Here is a 20,294-nt window from a genome sequence, read left to right as displayed (position 1 = left end):
GGTTCAAGGCCATGAATGCGGTCTACAGCTGTGCAACGTGGCTTTTTATTTTTTCACGTGAGGCAATTTGGGCCACTTGAGAAGCAGAGGCAGAGTGTAGACTAGGACCACCTCTTTTGGGAACAGAACTTCCGTCTGCCTGACTCACCCTGTTGCTCACACTGGTTTTCTCTTTAGCCAGCTCTTCTTACATGGATTCACCACATCCTTCAGAGTCCAGGTCATGTCCACCCAACACATGTAACTCCTTGATGAATCAGTCTATCATTTTTTAAAATTTTATTTATTTTTGGCTGCGTTGAGTCTTCATTGCTGTGCGCGGGCTTTTCTCTAGCTGTGACGAGCGGGAACTACTCTTCGTTGCGGTGCGCGGGCCTCATTGCAGTGGCTTCTCTTGTTGCGGAGCACGGGCTTTAGGTGCGCGGGCTTCAGTAGTTGTGGCTCATGGGCTCTAGAGCTTAGGCTCAGTAGTTGTGGCACATGGGCTTAGTCGCTCTGCAGCATGTGGGATCTTCCTGGGCCAGGGCTCGAACCCTTGTCCCCTGCATTGGCAGGCGGATTCTTAACCACTGTGTCACCAGGGAAGCCCTCACCACCAGTTTTATTCTAAAGACACACAGATTCACGAAACCAAGCCAGGACTGAAGGAAAACTCTGCCTGTGTGGGCTCAGCGGCTCCCCAGCACTAAGGACGAGCCTCCTTGGGGAGCTGGAGAGTCTGAACTAAGGAGATAGGCAGACACACGTCTGTGCCCAAAGGATCGTAGCTGTGGCAGGCAGGGTACACCCCAGAGAACAGCAGGCCAGAAGGGCAGCACGGGGCCTCCCCTTCACCTGCTGCAGCAGCACAGGCCACAGTGGGACATCTGCACCCTCTCCTTCCACCACCATGCCCTCCGGACACGGGAGGCGTGGCTGCCGCCCACATCCGTTCACCCGGAAGCGGGCCGGGGCAGTCAGACATGCCCTGGGAACTGGGCCCTGGGAACATCTCCATCACAGCCCAGTGTCCAGGCTGGGGGGGCAGGGGCGGCAGCAGGGCCAGCAGAAGCCCAGAGTCTCATACGCTGTGGCAGCAACCGCAGGGCAAGCGATTCTGGGCGCCACTGTGAGGTTAAACGTCGCCAGCCAGCTGGCAGAGAGATGGAGGCAGCCCAGACGCGGCCCTGCCTCTCCGCTTCCCAAACAAGCGCTGTGCTGGCCACATTCCCTGCAACACACGCACACAGGAAGGCGGCTCTTCACTGCCAAGGCACAGGACGATGGACACACAGCCACGCACACCTCGGCCTCGGGGACGCCCTGAAGAGGATCACATGGGGACACAAGGCTGGGCGGGAATCTGGGCCGGAGCCCAAACTCTGGGTAATGCCCCAACAGCCAGCCTCTGCAGCCCCAGAACAACACGAGGAGCTCCCGATTCCACGCTGGCGTTCGGTGCAGTTCCTTGGAAATTCCCTCGGTGACTCCTGAGGGCCAGGAGGGAGGCTTTCATAGTGTGTCGGGAAACGGTGGCCTGAAGACGGGTATTTCCTACCTTCAGATAAAACAGACCCAGAAACAGTATCTGCCAAGGGTTTTGTAGTTTAACACCCTCTTTGATCCACATTCCCTCACTTAATTCTCACAGAGCCGGGGGTGGGGGGTGGGGCTAAGGACCCCCTGATACCCTTTCCTGGGGCGCACGCATTTACAGAAAGAAAGCATCCACAACGGCTGTATCTCCTACTCCCCACTGGAAGCAGCGACACTGTCTAAAAACATGCCAGTGGTCCCCCTGGATGACCGCCCTTCTTAGGCCCTGCTAGGCCTCCGCTGACATACTACACTTTCCGTTTTCAAAGGAAGACTCCACAGCTCCGCCCACCATGGCCCAGTGAGTAGCGGAGGATGCCCAGCATGGAAGGACCTGAATCTCCTTGTTTGCAGATATCGCCCACCAAGGAGACAGGTGCAGAGAAAACAGAGCCTTTTCGTGACCAGACCCGGGGCTTCGGGTGTTCGCGGCAGGAATAAGGGGCCGCAGCCGCAGAGGCACGAACAACGAGCTCCATCCGTTGGGCCCTGGGGTTCCGGCCTCGGGCGCCTCCTCCCTCCTCCAGTCTGATGGAGGCGTGGCCTCCCACGCGACGCCCTGGAGAAGATCTCCGCCAGTCTGCTCCCGGGGTACAGAGGTGCGCTTTTATCCTGACTGAAGATGGAGCAGAAACCTGGCCTCTGCAGGCTTCTCTCTGCTCCCCGAATAAAACCAGCACGGCGGGGCGCGTCTGCTGGTCACCGAGGTGTGCGGGCCTCCCCACCGCCTAGAGTCGATCCTCGCGAGTCCAGCTGGTTGTATTCTACAAAGTTCCCGCAAACACGGTGTTTGCTCATCATAGAAGAAACATGTACACAGGTACGTACGCAACTCACGCAGATTAGAATCTTCATTTCTCACTCATCCTGGTACATTCTGTTTCCTTTATTTTACAAAACAGAAAACGAGGCGCCACAAGTATTCACCATGTCTTAGAGGACAGGGGCCGGAGCTGGGTTCCATCCAGTCCCCACTGACCAGCCCCTGGGCCGTGAGTGGTGATTTTGAGGCTACAAATAAATTTACAGAGTAGGCGAATTCAGAAACACGGAACTTGCAGGTATTGGGATGGACGACGCGGTTTTCCCTGCGTCTCCGTGTTGGCCTGCGGGCCCGCAGCAGGCCCATCCCAGCCCCCAACCTGCTCGGCGCCGTCCTCACCACACAGCCCGACTCAAGCCACACACTCCGACCTGACGCCCGGGGACCATGGCTCCTCTAGGGGGAGGGCACCAGGCTCTGGCGTCCGGCTTCCTGCTCTACCTCCTCCCCGGCAGGGTGCTCTCGGTCTGGCTGTTCCCCGCGACCTGCCGCATCTCGGACCTCCCGATGTGCTCCCCGTAGGTCTGGATCACCTCAGTGCGCCGCTGGTGCAGGGCGTTGCACTCCTCCTGCATCTCCGACGCCAGCTCCTCCAGCCGGGAAATCTGATCTGCAGAGTTTCTGGCCTTCAATTCCGGCTGGCGGGGTCTGAAACTCGCAGTGTTCCACCTGGATTTGTAGCTCTTCCTTCTCTTGTTCCAAGGCATCTTCACACTCCATAAACTTCTCCTCGGCCTGCTTGAGCGGCGCCTTCTCCGGCTACTGTGGGGTGAGCAGAGGCTCGTCCTCGCACAGCGGCTCCAGCGCCGCCTCGCGCTCCTCTGCTTCTCGCTGAGCGCCGAGTCCAGGTGCTCGAGGATGCCGACCACGAGTGGCATCAGCTCCATGACCACCTCCTCGGTGCAGCAGTGGATGAGGCGCTTGGACTCGCGGTAGATGGACACCCGCTCCGACAGCACCGAGGCAGAGCCATAGTCGCCCTGGTACACGACCACGCTGCCGCCCTTGTCCATCTGGATCTCCATCATCGCGGCCGCCGCCATCACCAGCTGATACCGATCTTGGTCTCATTCTTGAGACTTTTCTGCGAGTTTGAAGTTACTCATTTACAAATAAAGAATTTTCAGAAAGTCACTTCCCATGATGACACAGAGACACACACATTTACAACTTCCTACACGCTTCCTTGTTGCCACCTAACTATTGGGTCCTTGAACTAAAATATATATGGACGTTGAAAAATACAGACACACATAAATCTGGCATCTCACTTCTCTGATTCGAATCCTTCACTGGCTCCCTATCATCTGTGAGCAAAAAGGCCAAGTTTTTCTAAACAACAAAGATTTACTCTACAGCACAGGGAACTATATTCAATACCTTGTAATAAACTATAATGGAAAGGAATGGGAAAAAGTGAATATACATATATACACATATATATGTATAACTAAATCATTTTGCATTTTGGAAACTAATACAATATCGTAAATCAACTATACTTCAATAGAATTTTTAAAAAATTTAAAAAAGAAGAAAAATCAAAGTTTTTTAGATGGCCAACAAGGCTTTCCATCAGTCTTCACTTCACTGATTCTTCCCCGTGTCCTTTAGGCTCTCTCAAAATGAAACTAACTGTACTTCCTGGTCAACCATGCTGTTTGATACCTGCCTGCTTTTAATCAAGCTGATCCTGCACCTTGAGCTTTCTGTGTAACTTTCTACCATGGTGACCTCTTATTCATCCTTCAAAACCTCTATGGGAGAAATTGAGTTATTTGTAATGAGGTGGATGGACCTAGAGTCTGTCATACAGAGTGAAGTAAGTCAGAAAGAGAAAGACAAATACCGTATGCTAGCACATATATATGGAATTTAAGAAAAAGAAAAATGTCAAGAAGAATCTAGGGGTAAGACAGGAATAAAGACACAGACCTGCTAGAGAATGGACTTGGGGATATGGGGAGGGGGAAGGGTAAGCTGTGACAAAGCGAGAGAGAGGCATGGACATATATACACTACCAAACGTAAGGTAGATAGCTAGTGGGAAGCAGCCGCATAGCACAGGGAGATCAGCTTGGTGCTTTGTGACCGCCTGGAGGGGTGGGATAGGGAGGGTGGGAGGGAGGGAGACGCAAGAGGGAAGAGGTATGGGAACATATGTATATGTATAACTGATTCACTTTGTTATAAAGCAGAAACTAACACACCACCGTAAAGCAATTATACTCCAATAAAGATGTAAAAAAAACCAAAAACAACAACAAAAAAACCTCTATGGGAATTACATTCGGCAAGGTCTTGGTTGACCACTCTGGCCAAAAGAAATAATCATGTCCCTCCTATTTTATTAATGTTCTATTATTAGAGGTAGCACACTCTGTTTTAGATAGTTATTTACATATTCATTTCATTTATTGGATGCTTGGGCTTGTCAGGAATAGAGACTGTGCCTCATTCCTGGGTATGCCTTGAGGCAAAGAAGCCATCTATTGAAGTAGTGACAGATTAAAGCTATATTACACCAAGCAAGAGACTTGTCCATGAGTTGTCTTTAAATCACGCTCTGGTGTCAGTTACAACAAAGCTGACCCAGCACCAATGGGATGGTCGTGTGATGTAACAGAAAGGATCCAACATGGGAATCAGATACACCTCTGCTGGAATCACTACTTCCTTGCTTACCAAGCACAGGGCACACGGTTAAACAGCAAGACACTGTAGGGTTGTCTAAAGATGCGGGCTTTGAAATCAAAGAGAACTAAGGCCCCTCACTCTCGCAGGAACTTTGGGGAAGTTACTTAATTTAAGCCTCAATCTGTAAAGTGAAAATGATAACAGTACCTAACTCAGCTGTGAGAATGAAATAGGATGGCATACGGCAAGTGCCTAGCAGAGGGCCTGGCACGTGGTCCTCAGTGTAGGGCAGCTAACAACCACGACCATCCGTGAGGATTCTAACATCGTGGCTCTGAGTGAAATGACCTATACACACAATCCAGCATTTGGCAGCTCCCATCTGCTTTGAGGTCTTTTCTCCCCATTAGCTTTGTTATCTTTTTTCTTTATCTGCCATTACCATCACCCCTCTACAGTGCCAATTCCTATCAATGACTATTTGAATGAGTTAATTAAAAATGAGAACGTGCGTTCCCTGCCTATCAAGGAGGCACATTTTTCCGGGCAAATGCATGACGTTCATTACCACGTAATACTCTACTCCTTCCAAACATACACGGATATGGTAGCTAAGGTATTTCAGGCAGTACATAGATGACAAGGAAAGGTCAAACTGACCACCTAGCCTCATACAGAACTTATGTACCAGTGACTGCTTCTGTCCAGCTGGGGTGGTATTAGGCAGATCTGCTCTTCTGCTCCCCTGCTGTGGCACAGCTGCCTCCCAGAGGTGATCTCCAAATGCTACTGTGGAGCTGGCACACGAATCATCCATCTGACACTTCCTGCACACAGAGATCGATGTTTAGACCATCACTCGTAACTAGCAAGGGCCAGTGCTGGTGGTGCACGGAGGATGACAACTCATGATGAACGAGCACACCTAGACAGAGAATCTGTTGGGATGACTGACAGCCAGGTCTGTAAGGCAAGACTGAATCAACAATTAAAAGAACAGTTCCAATTCAGTTAAGCCCTAGCCAAGGCAGACTCAGTTATATTTAAATCAAAAGTCACCGCAGCAGGGGATGATCAGCTGTTCGGCTCTGAACGCTGGATGTTTTTTCTTGGAAGCTTAACTGACAGAGGCAAGTGAACTGGAGTTATATGCAGATGTGAGCTATGCTAAGCTAGAGTGGCAGGCCTGTCATTTAGGGTGTGGAAGCCACTGTGACTTGCACCAGCTAAAGCTCTGGGAGTTTCATGGAGTTACCCTTGCACTCAATGTACTTACTGCGCTGAATCTCGGGTGGCTCCGTGGGAAGATCACAGCTTCTTAAGATTTTACAGAGTGAAGAAGCGTGAGAGCTGTACAGGGCGATGAAAGAGGCCATCTAGGGTTCTTGAAACAGACACAAATTCCGGACCTGAAGCTAACTCGTCATAAGATGAGCTGGGCGTATCTCCACAGTACCTGGAGGCAGGCGCTTATTCTGTGGGTCTCTAATGACCCCCCGAAGGAGAAACGGGCACACTCTGTTTGACTAGAAGCTACGTGAAAAATCATGCAGGGTGCCGGTGTACCTTTCGGTTGCCCAAAGTTAACTAAAAACAAAAGGCATTAGAGAAGGCGGCATTTCTTCCCCAAGAGACCAGACAGGTAGCCATCAGCATTTGGGAATCACAGCAGAGGATTACCAGGAGGAGCTGTGATGGCACTGGTTGGTGGTTTCTATTTGAATAAGTTCTGCCTAAAACACAAAGGCAGTCTACATTTGCTAAGTGTATCAGGATGGCATGTGGTGTGCTTCAGAGAAGCATTAAAATCCACGCTCCCTCAGCAGGATCAGGACGGAGTTCTTGATTCACGCCCATGGAGCATTACTGCTGAATTACAGAACGGCAGGTCTTTATGTGGAAGCCTCCCAGAATGCTTTTACGTCTGCATAATTCAAGACATAAAGACTGTTTATGGCTGCTAAACTGTGTAAGGTGGCACAGGACAGAGAAATCGCTCTACACCTTCGCTATGTTAACTCAGAAATTACGCATTTCCTTTTCTTACGTGTTTTTCTTTCAATGTTTACTACTGATTGATTGACTGCTGACCTTCTCATATTTTCCTCCACACTGCCTTCCCTCTTGATCTGTTTGTTTGTGCTCCCGATTTGAGAAACCTTAAGCACAATACAAAAATTTTATATTTTGAAAGGATAAAGCACGTAATTTTCTGCCGGAGGAAAAAAAAGAGGAGGGGAAGAGAGGGTGGAGGATAAAGAGATATTTTGTCAACTGCTTCTGCATCCCATCGAAGTTTGTTCAAAGTGGTCACCGGCACTAAGCAACTCTGCCAGTGCATCTCTGGGACTTGAAAACAAGGCAGGTTCCAAGGCCATCGAATGATGGGGTTTCATTGCAATTGGGGAAACAGTAAGGCTCAGCCCTGGAATCACAGCCAAGAGTAAAGAAAGGGAGAAAACCGTATGATATCACTTAGACGTGGAATCCAAAATATGACACAGATGAACTTATCTACGAAACAGAAACAGACTCACAGACACAGAGAACAGACTTGTGGCTGCCAAGGGGGGAGAGGGGCGGGGGACAGATGGACTGGGAGTCTGGGGTTAGAAGATACAAACTATTATATATAGGATGGATAAACAACAAGGTCCTACTGTATAGCACGGTAAACACTGTTCAATAACCTGTGAAAAACCATAATGGAAAGGAATATGAAAAAGAACGTGTGTGTATATATATATGTATAACGGAATCATTGTGCTATACGGCAGAAAGTAACACTACATTATAAATCAACTATACTTCAATAAGTTAAAAAAAAGAAATTGAGGAAAAGCAGTAGGCTTGCATGTGTGTGCGTATACACATATGCATTCACTTATGCCATTATCTTGTGTCCATACTCTTAGCTGCATATGCATGAAATAAGATGGTGGGCGAGTAAAGGACAGGCTTCTTATCTTACTCAGCTTGTGCTCAGCATACAACGTCCAACACATAAAGAAGCTTCATCAGGTCGAGTTTAAGAGAACAGGCTCGGAAGCCAGGCTGTCTGGATTCAACGATTGGCTTAATCATCCAGTCACTGTGCCCTTGAGCCTAAGCTCTACTACTGAGCCTGCGCTCTAGAGCCCATGAGCCACAACTACTGAGCCCGCACGCCTAGAGCCCATGCTCTGCAACAAGAGAAGCCACTGCAATGAGAAGCCCGCACACCACAATGAAGAGTAGCCGCTGCTTGCTGCAATTAGAGAAAGCCCACGCAGCAACTAAGATGCGACACAGGAAAGAAGGAAGGAAAGAAAGGAGGGACAGAGAGGGAGAGAAGGGGAGAGGGAGAGAGGGAGAGAGGGAGGGAGGGGGAGAGGGAGGGAGGGGGGGAGGGAGGGAGGGAGGGAAGGAGGGGAGAGGGAGGGAGGGAAGGGGAGAGGGAGGGAGGGAAGGGGAGAGGGAGGGAGGGAGGAGGAGAGGGAGGGAAGGAGGGGAGAGGGAGGGAAGGAGGGGAGAGGGAGGGAGGGAGGGGGAGAGGGAGGGGGGAGGGGGGAGAGAGGGGGGAGAGGGAGGGAGGGGGAGAGGGAGGGAGGGAGGGAGGGGGGGAGAGGGAGGGAGGGGGAGAGGGAGGGAGGGGGAGAGAGAGAGAGAGAGAGAGGGAGAGAGAGAGAGAGAGAGACAGAGAAAGAGAAAAAGAGAAAGAAAGAAAGAGTTTAGGGAATTCTCTTGTGGTCCAGTGGTCAGGACTCTGCACTCCCACTGCCGAGGGCCCAGGTTTAATCCCTGGTCGGGGAATTAAAATCCCACAAATTGTGTGGCATGGCAAAAATAGAAAATAATATTAGAAATAGAGTTACAGATACAGAAGACAAACTTACGGTTATCAGGGGATAAGGTGGGTGAGGGATAAATTGGGAGACTGGGATTGACATACCTACACTACTATTTATATATAAAATAGATAACTAATAAGGACCTGCTGTATAGCACAGGGAATGCTACTCAATACTCTGTAACAACCTATATGGGAAAAGAATCTAAAAAAGGGTGGATATATGTATAACTGATTCACTTTGCTGTACACCTGAAACTAACAACATTGTAAATCAACTATATCCAATAAAAATTTAAAAATAAAAGTGTTTAGAGAAAGAGAGAAACTGCGGTCCTTACTTGAGCAGGCCACACCAATTAAATTAGGTATTTCTAAAAAAGAAAAATGAGTGTCACCTGGGACGGCCAGGAATGAAATCAGAGATTGGCTGGGTTAGTACAGATCCTCCCAGACTGTGAAAATGACAGACAGATGGAGGATGTCAAGGATCTTCCAAAGAGAAATGGTTACGCGGACACAGAGATAGGACTGTAAATAATACAGCCAGAGAGTACTGCTTGGAAAGAAAGAAAGCTGAGCGTGTGAAGCTGACCTAGAAGAATGTAGAAAAAAAGAGTTAAGAGGCGGCAAGACCAGTAACTACATTACCTTTGTCATCTCATTGTGTGTCTCTACCCTTGGCTTTGAAAAATGTAATTCTATCTTCCATGTTTCGCCCCCCACCCCCCCGCCACTCCAGGAATACAGAACGAGAAGAAAAAAGAAAATAAACACGAATCAGGAGCTTTAGATGGCTTCTTTTCTTCCTCGGTAAGGAACCAGAGCTTCTCAGATCAGGATGTGGTAAAAGTTGGTCCATTAATAAGATTTACTTAAGGACCAGTATTAATGATGAGGGTATTTGGGCTGTAGACATTCACTTTTTAAATAACTTATATTAACCTCATTTTCCCATCTCTCTTAAGATAGCAAATTTCTTTTTGCAGGAATGTTTTCAGAGAAGTAATTTACGGGCACTTAATTACTAGCATTTAAACAATTCAACATTCCCTTTTCTAAGAGTCCATTAGGTTTCTGTTACAGTATTATACATTCCAATCAAATGTCACTTTCTGTAAAGGTCTTCATTGTCAGTCTCCTCAAAGCAAAGTTTATCTGGACTATTAGACATTCTCTCTCTGCTTTAGCTGTACCAAATTAATTATTTATACCTGAGGTCCACCGCTTCAGAACTTGGGCATCTCAACATTTCTCCAGTGGATTATTAAGAGTCTCATTTTAAAAATAAAGTCCTCGTTTCATAGTCTGTTTGCTTGAGGTTAAACATAATAGTCTAGTGACTCTTGTATGAAATAGTTCAATGTCATAAGACTCTCTCCTGGGTTTTATGGTGATGAACACATTTGAAACAAACGAACCTTTAAGAATACCCTCACAGGGAAGAAGAGGAAAAGGCTTCTGACTTGAAAACTGTCTGGCACCAGTCTCGCAGAATTATTAAAACAAGTCAGAGGGCTTCCCTGGTGGCGCAGTGGTTGAGAGTCCGCCTGCCGATGCAGGGGACATGGGTTCGGGTCCTGGTCTGGGAAGATCCCACATGCGGTGGAGCAACTAGGCCCGTGAGCCACAACTGCTGAGCCTGCACCTCTAGAGCCTGTGCTCCGTAACAAGAGAGGCCACGACAGTGAGAGGCCCGCGCATTGCAATGAAGAGTGGCCCCACTTGCCGCAACTAGAGAAAGCCCTCGCATAGAAACGAAGACCCAACACAGCCAAAAATAAATAAATTAATAAGTTCATATAAAAAAAAACAAGTCAGAGATATTACGCAGATCCTACTGTTTATACATCAGGAATAATGAGAGTTACGAAAGGGACCTTAGGGGGATTCTAGCCCCTCTCCTTATTTTATAGATTAAAAAAAAAAAGAGAGAGATCACAGCCCACAGACAGCCTTTAGCTTACAGTGACTTGCTTGGTTCCAACGGCCACTCTCAGGTATTCGTCAAAGGCATCCTTGAAAGAGTAAGACAGGGCACAAGCAGTGTCATGTTCAGGATTCTTGATTGCTAGCAACTAACTCTGCTCCGGCTTGTTTGGTCAGGAAAAGACTTTATTAAAGAAGATTAGCAGTGCCCAGAACCTCCAGGAGGGCCAAAGAGCCCGACCGGGCTGCCAAGTAGCCAGGAACAACGACCAACCACATCGTAGGGAAAGGGACGGTCACCTAGCAACACCCTCACAGTTCAAAAACCATGACGCTGACAAGGCTCACAACCATGAGACCTGGGAGAGATAGATGCCAGTTCTTCTGGCTGCCCCTAGGAGCTGGGCATCTCCGCCACCACCATCCTTTCCAGAGAAGGATTGCCGTACAAGTACCACCTCACATCGCTCATTTCTCCATCCCATCTTGGGTGAGAACACCTGATGAGTGGGCCTAACCACCAAGAAGACTAGAAAATTCGTTTTTCAGCTTTTACCTTAGGGAGGTAAGACTTAAAAAGAAATTGCCTGAACATTAGAAACTAGGACAGATGTCCACCAAGTCTACCAAGATTAACAGAGCTTCTTTAACAAACTTTTATTTCCACGTGGGCATCCGGAAGGAGAATGATCATCTTCCCTTAAACTTCCCCCGCCCCCAATAATTTGGCTTCTAACACTTGTGTGATTCTCACACACTTTATGAAACAGAAAATACATTTTTTCATTCCGCTCCTGGGACCTCCCCTTTTTACACAAGAATGCCAAAGCCCACTTGGTGGCCAGCAGAGAGAAGGGAACCTTCTCCAAGCTCACACTACATTGACTAAGGCTCTTGACCTTTTTTTAAATTACTTTTTTAAACTGAAGAATAGTTGATTTACAATGTTGTTAACTGCTGCTGTAGAGCAAAGTGATTCAGTTATACATATATACACATTCTTTTTTCGTATTCTTTTCCATCATGGTTTATCACAGGATATTGAATATAGTTCCCTGTGCTATACAGTAGGACCTTGTTGTTTACCCATTCTATATATAATAGTTTGCATCTGCTAACCCCAAACTCCCAATCCATTCCTCCCCCACCCCTCCCCCCTGGCAACCACAAGTCTGTTCTCCATGTCTGTGAGTCTGTTTCTGTTTCGTAGATAACTTCATTTGTGTCATCTTTTAGATTCCATATGTAAGTGATACCATATGTAATTCGTCTTTCTCCATCTGACTTACTTCACTTAGTATGATAACCTCAGGGTGCTGCAGATGGCATTATTTCATTCTTTTTTATGGCTGAGCAGTGCTCCATTGTATAGATGTACCACAATTTCTTTATCCATTCACTATGGAAAATAGTATGGAGGTTCCTCAAAAAACTAAAAACAGAGTTGCCTTATGATCCAGCAATCTCACTCCTGGGTACATATCTGGACAAAACTATAATGCAAGAAAATAACATGCACCCATATATTCATAGCAGCACTATTCACAATAGCCAATGGCCCTTGACCTTCTTGACCTTTCTAATTCCAGCACCCTCTTGACTCCTTAAAGAGATAAAAACAAGAAGATTGCCCGGCATGCAGTGGCTCAAGGCTAGAATCTGTCAGTTGCTTGGCTTTGGGCTTTAATTCTCAGACACTGAATTATTTTGAGGAGGCTGTTTACCTTGATGTGTGCAGAATTAGCCTTAGATACGAAGCCTTTAGGGCAAGTTTTATTGTCCAAGGCAAACATAACCTGTTAAGATTTACAGACTTTATTAACAGCAATAACCATTTTACAACCAACATCAGTAAATCAGGGTTTATTTGAGAACTCTACAATTTTAATCTGTGGAAAAGCATTAAAATGTCGGATTTTCATTGGACATAATTTCTAACTTTTATGAAAGACAGATTTTCCATTTAACTGGGGAGTATAAAAAAGTGCAGCGTGGGATAATGAATTGTTTTGAAAAGAGCAAATTGGTTTTAGCTAAACAATGGTGTCAAACACTAAAAGGCTGCCATCTTTAGTTAGAACTGCCCCAAGGTTAAGGTTAAAAGCAACTGTAGTAACAAATACGTTTGAATACATCTAGCGATAGGATGAGCTCATAGCATTTAGAAAAGCTTGAATTATCATCTGTTCACATTTCAGGTATTTTAGGAAAAGTGTACGACCAATTATTTCATCAAACCTGTGTCTATATGAGTCTGGTGAGAACCTCCGAGTTCCTATACCGTTTTTCAAAAAGTGTTTTTAGTAACAATAATGCCATTCATAAGACTCTTTCATGGGATAAGCAAGGTTAAAAACATTGATAGTCACCAGCTTCTATAAATAACCTTTTATTTCCTCCACGCACAAGATTACAAGAGAGGAAAGCAGGAAACTTTATGGTGCCTTCAACCTCTGATGAGCTTCAAAGGCAAGAACAAAGGGCACAGGCTGGGGAGCCCACGGTGACAAGGGATGGTCTTAGCAGCAACCTTCTTCATGGGGCTCAGAATGTGTTAGAAAGTGCAAGCGTTTTCGGCTTTAATCTGGATCCCCAACCATACGGAGCCCTACATCTTCCTCTGAGAATCAAAGGTTCATGATGCTTTAGAAAAGGAGGAAGAAAAGAAGTCACAATAATCTCTACTATTTATTTAGTATTAGAAACTGTGTTAGATGCTCTGCAAATTCTTGGGTTTCCTTCTTCTTTGGTTTGAGCAATCCTACAGGAAAAGTACCTTTCCTATTTTCAGATGAGGACTCTGAGGTTCAGGGTGGCTAGTACTGCTGTAGGTCCTAGAAGTTAGGAAGTGCTAGTCAGTGGTTTGAACCCCAGTCCGTTCGACTCTGAAGTTCATACTTTCCCCCCGCGATGCCACACTAACAACCCTCCGTTCCCTTTCGACCATTTCCAGACGCCATGGCTGTATCCACGGAGAGAGAGCCCTGTGATACAGACATCAGTATGTGCTCATCAGAATATATCCAGGGCCCTTTACGACAAGGAGATCTGTCGGGGCCATGGCCAAATGTGGGGAAAACTGCAATGAGAGTAGAGATCACCCTTATCCTCTCCCCTTCATATGCTCCCTTTGCTTCCCCTCCAAGGCACCCTCTCTGGAACTGCAGACATTCAGTACTTCTCATTTGCTCAGATAGCATCCAACCCAGGTTCCTGGTCCTTGGGAGCACAGAGACTCCAGAGCGGCCCTGCTCCAGGCTGCTTGTTTCCTCAGCTCCCAAAGCCTCTATTTTCTCTCAGGTGTTCTGTTCTTACTTTTATCACCAGATTACCTATTTCAAACAAAGAAACACAGCATTTATAGCAGATTTAGGATTAGCAAATTAGCTAGAAGAGATTTTAAACAAAAAACTCTATGTCTAAGGGTGGGTGGAATGTCAGGAAGCAGAACAAGCAGGTACGCCAACACTGGCCCAGGGGCTCCCAAGCTTCATAAAGGCTCTGGGGGAAACCAACTAGACCCACCATCTCACTAAAAAGAAACACAAACTATCAAAGAAAAGAAAGGTCTGAGCTTTAAGGTTCAATTGGCTTCTTGGTGATCCGAGAGCTTGGACAAGTTCTGTAAGATGGACGAAAAGTACCAACAGCTTTCTAGCATCTCACAGCAGTCTTCTGCAAATTAAATGAAATAACACAGAGAAACTGCTGAACACAATGCCTGGCCCACGGAGAGACTCCATAAATGGTAGCTCTTTCTGTTCTTATACAAACTACCTTCTCTGGTCATACAGATGGAGTTAGTTAATTGCCAAGTAAGTTCTACCTTGCAGAGAGAAGACAATCGTATATGTCTTGTGAAAGTAAGACTTGCCCCCAAGGTTCCTTTCAATGTGCCAAGGAGGAGACCTCCACCTCCTATGCCACTGCAGGTACAGCTGGTACATCAGTAGCCCTGCCAGCCACAACTCCTTCTACCGATGACCCCTTGGGTCCCACAGGAGGTGGGCAGGAAGGGAACCAGTGGTGCAGTGGAGAGGGTGGAACACCGTCTGCTCAGGGAAGGTAACTCTGACTGATGCTCTTTCACAGTGACAACTAATCAATTTCCAAGCACAGCTCCCAGTTCCCGCCATTCCGAAGAGTCATTACGGTAGGTTCCTCGCACGACTATGAGGTCAGTAAGCACAAAAACACTCTTTGAGACCTGAAGACCCCACGACAGGCACTGGCAGACATCTCCACCCTGCGAGACCCCGACCGTGGAAGGTATGAACATTTTCACCTTCCTTCCCTCTCTGCGTCCGTCTCTCTCACAGCTTTCTTCTCTGGGTCTGCCTTCCCTTCAACAAAAACACAGATGTTGGTGGTAATAACTAGTGTGTAAGCTATTGCTGAAAGTAAAACAGCTGTAAATACTGGTGCACAGACATAGGTAGTATCCAGCTCACAAATAAGTGAAATTTCAAAGTAACTCAAGTGTTTGGAACCCAGATGCTTTCCCGCCTTAAGATAATGCTATAAAAGCTTGTTAGGGGCCCACAATAGCCATTAACCCACAGTGTAGCTGAAACGCTCTCTATTTTCATCTATAATAGAAAATGTAGAAAACAAAGCTTTCTCCTCCACCTCAGCTCAGAATTTCTGTTTTAAACCATCCTCCAGCCACAGCTGCTCCTTGAAATGGCCCTCTATTTACTTTCAGCCAGCCTGGCTCTGAAATTTATTTCTAATGACATCTACATGCCTAAAAATAAGAGTGATGTGATGTCAAAAGGGGAATGGGGAGTGGACTGAGTTCAGGAGTGGCCCCCTTCCAAATTTCACGTCCACACGTACACTATGCACGTGACCTTACTCAGAAAAGGGTGTACTGTGACCCGGAACATTAACACGAGGCCTTTCTGGGTTGAGGTCGGCCCTAATCCAGTAATTCATGTCCTTATAAGAAGAGGAAAACTCAGACACGTGAAGATACAGAGACAAGAATACCATGTGAACTGTCTGTAGTAATGTGTCTACTATTGGAAGTTTTTCACATCCTGATCTGCTCCCGTGGTTACAGCTGAAAAGCAGATCAGAAGCAAATAAAGATGGAAAATGAATTGAGCCAATAGGCACGACTCATTTGCCTTCAAGAACAGGGTGCTGATGCAAGAAACCTTCAGAGGGATGTCCGAAGAGCTGCTTCAACTTCAACCCAAGTTCAGCTTTTCCCAGGTAGGTGAACAGCTAGGAAGGCTGCTTACTTCCTAGAGGCTCACCCCTTTCCACACAGGACTCCTCCCTCCCGACCACGGCCCCAGAGAGCCTCAGAGCCCTTAGAATTCCTAAATCCTTGCAGCCTCTGGGAAGATGCTTCAATGTGTGTGTGTGGGTGTGCATGCATGTGTACACACTCCTGCACCCATTTACACACCAAGTTTTATTTTCCCCTTTGGCTATTATTCTATATACTTTTCCAGACTGCACATTCTTTACCCTTCTCTCCTTTGTTCTTTGTTTCTACTTATGTCTTCAAAGACCGAGTGAAGAAGGTCTTACCCATTTTCTAGTACCAGAATAGGAGAAAAACAAGAGTCTAGTGTATTTCACAGTTTAGTCTGGGGCTAGTCCTGGTACGAGCTCAAATATTCAGGAATAAAGGCAGGAAACAATTTTTCATTCATATTCAACAGATATTTATTGAACACCTGGATGTGAAAAGCACTGTTTTATGTTCTGGGGATACAGCAATAAAAAGTGAACAAAATTCCCCTCATGGAGCATAAGTTCTAATAGACAGAAAATAAGCCAAATAAATACAGTATGTTTGTGCTAAGAGCTGAGTTAATATAAAGCAGAGAAAGGGGCTTGAAAGTACACACATAGGATAGGGAAGTGACATTTTCATCAGAGTGCCCTGAGCAGGCCTCACTGAGCAGGTGATACCTAAGCAAGCCCTGAAGGAAGGGATGAATCGATGTAGTAACTGGGGAAGAGTGTTCTAGCAGAGGGGCCGGCATGTGCAAAGGCCCTGGGGCAGTTTCATGGCTGGTGCAGCTGAGGAAGAGTGAGGAGGCCAGTGTGGCTATAGCAGGGTCAGAAGCGAAGGAGCAGAAGATGAGGTCAGAGGCAAAAGCAGGCTAGGTTATGCTGGACCACATAAGGTGCCAAAATAAAATAGACTCTTACTCTGAGTGCTCTGGGGATCTTTTGGAAGACCGAACAGTTATCACTTAAATAGGTGCAAGACCTTTGGTGGGGCTTGGGTCTGAGCATCAGTTTTCTTGCCTCTAAACTGCAAAGGCTGTGCCAGGGAAATATCTAAGTTCTCCTCCAGTTGTAAAAATTAATTTCTAGACATCTAGAGAATGTTCCGCTCTCACAGGACAGCTAATAAAACCATGACCTTCCTTCTGTCTTCACTCCTCTCTGATGCTGGCAAAGTTGACAGAGTGACCCAGCCCAGGCCTGGAAGGAAGCCTGGTTATGAGAGACGGTGGTGACTACAGCAAACTGCTGGTACCCAAGTCAGACTCCCAGGAGCACATGGGGCATCCTCAACGAGACTGACATTCACCTGGGCACTGACGCCCTGCTGCCTGTCCCCCTGCTCGGGAATCCAGGGCACACTCTCCATACAGAAGAACCCAAACGAACTTTTTGGCCAACCCAATACAAATCTAAAAGTAAGCATTTTCCTTTCTCATCATTTCACATCATGCATGGAATGTTCACTTTAATTTTCAAGTCCGTTTACTTCATTTCAGGGAAGCATTTGAGTTTTGAATAGTGTCCACCCTGCAGGCTTCCTGTCTAGATTGGCAAGTGTGTATGTTTTTTCATTCCCTTTGATACTTTCGACTCCTTTGTCCTTCCAAATGCAAAATCCCATAGCAATGTTTGCTAAAAGGCGAGGCAAAGGATCCTTTTTTGTTGTTTTTTAAATCTCTCTACTTCTCAGTGACTAAACGACGGCTCTTCGGCCAGTTTCCTAGCTTCCCAGAGAGAAGCCACAGCTGGCCTATCGACTGCTTGACTCAGGCCTACATTTATAAACACAGGATTCTACCAAGCATTCTTTATACTTCTGAGTACCCCCACACAATACTGCCTTAATAACCGTATTACTAACCCATGAGAACCTCTTTTAATAGTGACTTTAAGGACACCATCTCTACTACCACAATGTGTTATTACTAATAATTATATTCTAACCATATGATAGAAATTTCTAGAAAACAAGGAGCAAAAACCACAGTGACTCTGGATTCCTGCTGCCTCACTATGAACAATGGATAACTGATCAGAGACCTGTGGCTTCAACACTTCTTGCATCCCTATGCCAGCGCAGCACCTAAAACACAACAAAAACTCCTGGAATGTTTGTCCCGTAAGCAAACAGAGGATGAGTAAGTGCAGACACCCATGGAACTTGGCACTAGGGCCTGACCTCCTTCTCTCTGCACTTTTTCACGTGAATTTGCCTGTTAGATTGATCCAGAAGCCAAGGTCAGATGGAGGACACAGAAGATGCTGCCTGTACCACTGAGGTCCCCAAAAGCAAAGGCACAGAACAAATCCTACCCGGGCTGCCTAGCAAGAGCCTGTGTCAACAAGAAATGAGAGGAGACACAATTTCCTCTTCCAACTTATTTCCAACGGTCTCTTCACCATCTTTGGCAGTTGGGGCCAGACAGCAACAAGGCCATACCCAGGCCGGCTTTCATCACCTGTAGCACACAGGACTCGGGCCCTCCCTCTTGGGAACAGGCCGGGTCTTACCTCAGCAGCAGGAACTCCCTCAGGCGGGCGGCAGTGCAGCACAATCATGCCTTCGATGGGAACCTCCCTTCCCTGCGGGTCTTGCTCGAAGTTTTTCCGTAAATCTGCAAAGAACGTGAAAGATATGACACTTTGCTCTGGGGCCAGTAGGATCCACGTTTGCTCCAGAGGTTATAAAATAGTGAGCTGAACGTCACAACCTAGATACACACACACGTCACTGGTTTCAGGGGTTCCTAAATATTCACAAGCATTTTTGTTAAGAAAGAAATCTTAACAAAACTGTCCCTAATGTTCTATATTGAGGTGAAGGATAAAAGATTTACTGGGGGAGCAGGAAAAGAAAAAACGTCATTATTTCATGAGTCTTTGCCAGCATTACCTACTTAGTATCTCATAAAGCACTTGGCCTAATAACTTGCCATCCACAGCTATTATGCAGTTGAGATGCACGTGATTTTTTTTTTTTATTAACTAAAGAATGCATTATTAACCTGTAACCTCTGCCATTCCCTTAACCCTCTAGGGAGCTCTAGAAGATGGTAATGGAGTGAGATTACCTATTAGTCTTTTATTTGTAACCAGGGAGAAGAGGCTACGTTCAACCACAACAAAATCTATAACCTATCCAACCAAACATATAATTAAAAAACACAACACCCTCCAGTCCAACGGCAATGCTGGGTATCCATGCAGTGCGTTTCATGGAAGGCTCCAGGCTCTTTGCAAACAAGCTGCACCATTAACCTTTTGCACATGGAAGGGTGACACTTGGAGAGGTTAACTGGCTTGCCAGTGGTCACGGAGAGTATTAGTGCCAGTGATGGGGAAAAATTCACCAAGTGTCTGGACATCAGTATCTGACTGCTCACCAGCAAAGCTTTCTCAGGGAAAAGGATACAGGGCCAGTTCGAAAGAGAGAAAGAGTATCATTGGCACAGCTTTCCACTTAAGCATATGCTTCATTAACAAGAGTGGGAGTTGGCCTTTGCTTCTTTTTGAGGCGTCATAACAACACTTCTATAATTTTACAGCACGAGCTTAATGCCCACTGGCACTCGAAGGCCTGGGATGGTGGAGCGAAGACAGTTTTACAAGTCTTTCGAAGATTTCCCCCTCCCTCCCGGACAATGTAGTTTTCTTCAATCGAAGATCTCAAATTACAGGCTGTGGATTTATTGATTTAATTTTCTTTAGTGCTTACAATAACATGAAATATGTTCTCTGGAAAGAGCAGAGCTTCAGACTCAGTTACATCTTTACAAATTGTATAAATACATTAAACTTGTTTTTAGCAAGTCAAAAACACGCCATGATTAAAAAGAACAGCAATCTATGTATTCACTTTCTTCAGAATTTTACTATTAATGTTTTCCCTCCCAGAGGCAACTGACGTCTTCTGTCAGTAGTGCTGTCTATTCGGAGATCTTCGGGAGTATACTGGAAGCAAAGGATCTTACAAGGACTCACAGTGTAGGCAGGTGGCAGGATCTATTTTCCCATTTCTCTGCTGTCCCCCAAATCGTAAAGCCAAGCTTCCTTCTACTGGAGATCTGTAAATTGCCACAGCATTTACGATTCAGAATTTCTGACTCTCAAGTGTGAGGAAGTTCACAAAACTGATGGCAAAATTACAAGTGATGAAAATGTGAACAACCCCCAGAATGAAAAATCTCACACTTCCTGCAAAATGTGACCACAAATTCTCCTTTGCGCTCCCCCAAGGGATCCTTG

The 20,294-nt window shown here is 46.3% G+C and overlaps 1 protein-coding gene across 1 annotated transcript in view; it reads right to left on the bottom strand.

The window, feature by feature from the left end:
- Positions 1-20,294, bottom strand: part of UNC5D (unc-5 netrin receptor D) — a 591,157-nt gene that overhangs the window by 199,782 nt on the left and 371,081 nt on the right. The window contains exon 4 of the mRNA XM_032618440.1: positions 18,561-18,664. Coding sequence (XP_032474331.1) covers positions 18,561-18,664 — 104 coding nt within the window. The remainder of the gene's footprint in view (positions 1-18,560; positions 18,665-20,294) is intronic.

Source organism: Phocoena sinus, chromosome 21 (assembly GCF_008692025.1).
Source record: "Phocoena sinus isolate mPhoSin1 chromosome 21, mPhoSin1.pri, whole genome shotgun sequence".
NCBI classification, from domain to species: domain Eukaryota; kingdom Metazoa; phylum Chordata; class Mammalia; order Artiodactyla; family Phocoenidae; genus Phocoena; species Phocoena sinus.
Note: the sequence above shows the minus strand (reverse complement) of the source record. Positions and strands in the feature narration are given on the sequence as shown.